Source organism: Danio aesculapii, chromosome 2 (assembly GCF_903798145.1).
Source record: "Danio aesculapii chromosome 2, fDanAes4.1, whole genome shotgun sequence".
NCBI lineage: Eukaryota > Metazoa > Chordata > Actinopteri > Cypriniformes > Danionidae > Danio > Danio aesculapii.
Window position 1 is genome coordinate 3,683,045 of NC_079436.1, and position 4,531 is coordinate 3,687,575.

The following is a 4,531-nucleotide window of genomic DNA, read 5'->3' on the forward strand; positions in this document are numbered from 1 at the left end:
TAACTAGACTTTCACAACCACATAGTTTCAGAAATACAGCCCATAATCCTCTCTTTTTAACAACCAGCCCCCATTCATCCTAACAAGAGCTTGAATAATGAAGAGCACCATGCCTTGAACAGCATGCTCTCTGACCACGTGACAGCTGATTGGATTTACCGTCTTCCAAGTACATATATTTTCCTTCAATAACTCAGTTGTTTCCTAAAGCTTGCTATAAGTGCCTTTGCGGAAGAACTGTACCAAAAATAACCTGTAATGTGATCGCACTGTTTGTTAATCTCTCCTGCAAGACACACAGAGCCTTATTCAACGTGGGAGGAGCCGGCGTGCTTTATTCTCACTTATTGGATCAATGGGAGGTGGTTAGTTCACGGTGTGGGGAAGTTTTAACACCGGTCAAAGTTTGGAGAGCTGCTTTCAGACGCTTTACACGCGGATTTATCGCTTCTGTCTGTGGTCTCGGCAACCGAAGAGGCTCCTTTTCTACACTTGTGGTGCGTAATACAGTCAGGAGGAGGCACTGACCATAAAACTCCCCATTTTAAAAGGGGGCCAGTCATGGAAAAGTAAATAGGGGGGACACATATCCTGTTTGTGAGGCCAGTAGATAAAAAAGAGGCGTGGGGTTTTTTTTTAGCGGGGCTACTTATGAAATCTTGAATAATCTGATGTACAGTCCAAAGGTCTCCCAGAGTGGATCTTGGAAGGTTGAGCTGCGCGCGTTACGACAAAACGTGCGCAGATATAACCAAAGATTAAATACGAAAAACCTCAGTTTTTACCTCATAAACATTTTGTAACCCCTTTTAAAGAAAACACTATTTGAAATGTTGTCTAAGAGAAGCTTGAGGGTTTTAAAATGGGGGAGATGTGAGGCGGCTTACGCGGCGGTGTACCCCAAGGTTCCTGACTGGGTTCTCAACTTTTCTCCGCTGCCTTCCCTTTCTTCTCCCCATAGGGATCTTTCTGCTTTCCCGGCGGCCCAAAGCGAGCATCTACAGCAGAAGATGTCTGAAAACGGAGCGATACCCCGGCAGGGGAAAGTGCTGACTGTTGACACCATGAACGCAAACGTGAAGAAAGTGGACTACGCGGTGCGGGGACCAATCGTCCAGCGAGCGGTGCAGATCGAGAAGGAACTCAAAGAGGTACGAGCAGAGTTTTAGCAATGTAGTGTTTATGCAATAAATTCTGCAAACATCCTTTTGGAAGCAAGATAATCCACTAGGATAACAGGATAATTATGTGTTTATTTGACTTTCACCCCCACCTTTGCTCAACAAACTTGGTGAACTGATGCTCTTTAGGGCTACTGTAAAACTGCTGGATTTTGTAGCTGTTTGCATGAGCAGACTCAAATAATAACTTCTAAAATACTTTAGATGTCTATTGTGCTCTAAACTACTTATATCAGTCCTTAAAGGGATATATAGTTCACCCAAAAAAAGTCTGGCGTCATTAACTCATCCTTCACTCATTTCAAACCTGTTTGACCTCCTTCTGTTGAAAACAAACGATATTTTGAAGAAAGTTGCAAACCTGTAACCATTGACTAGTTTTTAATATCTTCTTTTGGTTTTCATCAGAAAAATAAATGAACTCACAAATGTTTATATCCACTTGAGGGAGTGTAAATAGTGAGTAAATTTGAATGAACTATCCTTTATATATATATATATATATATATATATATATATATATATATATATATATATATATACACTCTGCAACGCGGTGGCGCAGTAGGTAGTGCTGCCTTTCTTTCTGTGGAGTTTCGGGGGTTTCCTCCGGGTGCTTCTGTTTCCCCCACAGTCCAATGCATGTGGTACCGGTGAATTGGTTTGGCTAAATGGTCCGTAGTGTATGAGTTTGAAATTTAAGAGAAAATCTTTGATTAGCTAATCAAGTGACTCAGAAGTTCACTCTTAAATAAATACAGTGCTCAGCATATATGAGTATACCCCCCCGCAAATCTTTCATTTAAATTCATATTTTCTATGGGATGCTTTACAATATTGTATGAGTGCAATTATATTAGATTAATCAGTACTGAAGCCAAATCTGAAGCTAATCTGGCAAAAAACGTATGATAATGGTTCAAAAATTAGTAAGCCAAATTTATATGTTTGGGAGAAATATTAAATACAAATATCAAAACGAGCAGAAATCAAAAGAAACAAAAAATATAAACAATATTTTGACTGAATTTTAATATATTATCTTTCCATTTCTAAAGATGTTCTGTGACTAAAATATTATTTTAATAAACAAATCTGTTTAGTAACTCTGTTTTGATCATATGCACCAATATATGTTACCCATATTCACTAAGAAATGGATAAAAATATTAATTTTCGAAATGGGCTGTACTCAATTATGCTGAGCACTCTAGATAAATAAATAAATGAAGCATCCAAAAAGAGGTTTGCATCTGCAGTAGAATAATTATTTTTTAATTCCTCAAAGAACAATTTTGGTGACCAGTTCTTAAAAGAACCACCATCAAAACAATGTGACGAACATTTATTTTTTTATAGTCTTGAACATCTAAAGAAGCTTTCCACTTCTATCAAAGGAATGGAAAGCTTCAAAACTCTTTATGGAACAATCAGTGTCAATAAAGAAGCTTTCTGTTCAAGAGCTTTGACAGTAAAAGTCCAGTGTCTATCTCTCTGACACTTTCTCTCCTTCAGTTTTTGGAAAACATACTAGATCAGAGCTTGTAAAGCCGATTGTCATCACTCATTAGTGGATAAAGTCCACTCTTTGTTACTCATTTAGTTAGTTTGGCTACAAACATCTCATAGCAAACCTGTTTTGTGCATGTAGTAAACTCTGAAGTCGTGCCACTGATAAGACCACAGCACTGATTGTCATAGGAACAGAGATCATCTCTGTTTGTCAAACCTCACTCTTCAAATCAGTCAACGTATCTAAGCAAACAGGAAAGAGAGCTTCCAAGAACTCACACGCATGGAAATTACATTAAATGGCAAACATCTGTTGTCGTAAATTTGCGAAACAACAGCTGAAGCTGAAGTTCCCCTCTAGATCTAGCAAGCGTTCTCGCAAGATCCTTTTGCATTAGGACGCATTTTTATGATTGACACTATGTAGTTTACTAATCGTGTACATAATTGAGTCCAACCCATTTTGAAAATTAATATTTTTATCCATTTCTCAGTGATTATCTGTCATATTTTTGGTGCATTTGAACAAAACAGATTTATTAAATGGATAGATTTATTAAAATAATCTTTTAGTCACCGAACATCTTTAGCAAATAAAAAGATATCACGTTTAAATTCATGCATAATATTGGAAAAAATTATACATTTTCAACAAATTTTATTACATTTTTTCCTTCTCTTAAATGATGGTTCATGTTATAATATGGAAATCACTTTGCCTTTCCAGCCTTGTCCAACACTTATGTACCTTTTCTATGAGAACAATTGTGTACCTTCATTTCAATTGTACCATAAAAGGTACAGAACAGTATCATAAGAGGTCTTTTCTGTACCATACACTGAAAAAAATTATGTCTGCAAAATTCTTACAAACAGTGGTGTAGTCCTTGCTATACGCACGTATACTCAGTATGCCTACTTTTTTCCACAAGCTGTTTGGGTATTACGACTTCTGAGGATCACACTCTCGGTATACTCACTTGTTTTGGTGATTAGACTTCCCTAATTTTTGTGTATTGAGTATTTGAGTTTTTCGAAGATCACAACAAATCAGCTGAATGAAGTCTCGCTGAAACGTTCAAGTAAAATTATAAAACAGCATGGGCGTCGCTTTAGCCCTCCTATATTTCCATTCAGCCCCTCTAACACTTTTGCGATTACCTGTACACTACTAAATGATCGCCTCAGTCCCCTTTAAATTTGATATAAAAACGGCGTCAGAATCCCGCTCCTGAACTCGTTTTTTAGTTAGTCAGCAAACCACAACTGTGCAATGTGGTATATATATATATATATATCAAATGAATCAAAGATACATTGACTTTCGTCGTTTCTTTGCCTAGTTTTAAAATTTGGATTGGATGGGTAATAGTACACCACCTATTTTTTTAGGACTACACTGAAAAAAGTGTTGCATGCAAAACAGTTGCAAACAATTTATTTGTGTTGAATTTAAACAAACAAATTAAATTGAGCAATGTTCAACTTAATTTGTTTGTTTAAATTCAGCCCAAATAAATTGTTTAGAACCACTTAACGTAAAAAAAAATTGAGTAAATCCAAGGAATCATCTTTGAATAATTTTTTTCAGTGTACACCACTGGTTATAAATAATTTATATGTGTTGAATTTAAACAAACAAATTGAATTGAGTAATTGAGTAAGTTCAACTTAATTTGTTTGTTTAAATTCAACCCAAATAAATTGTTTACAACCACTTAACTTAAAAAAAACTTTGTAAATCCAAGGAATCATCTTTGAATATTTTTTTCAGTGTATAAGGTACAACTTTTACAAAGGTACATAACTGTTCCTTAAGGAACATTATTTGTACCACC

The 4,531-nt window shown here is 36.0% G+C and overlaps 1 protein-coding gene across 2 annotated transcripts in view; it reads left to right on the plus strand.

Annotated features, from left to right (window-relative positions):
* The first annotated feature begins 354 nt into the window (after positions 1 to 354).
* Positions 355 to 4,531, plus strand: part of LOC130239790 (alanine aminotransferase 2-like) — a 43,851-nt gene continuing 39,674 nt past the window's right edge. Inside the window, exons 1-2 of one of the 2 annotated variants that reach the window (XM_056471124.1) lie at positions 355 to 497; positions 962 to 1,151. In XM_056471124.1, coding sequence (XP_056327099.1) covers positions 1,011 to 1,151 — 141 coding nt within the window. In that variant the 5' untranslated portion in view covers positions 355 to 497; positions 962 to 1,010. Of the gene's footprint in view, positions 498 to 669; positions 1,152 to 4,531 lie in introns of those variants that run through there. The other variant, XM_056471116.1, reaches the window with a different exon arrangement.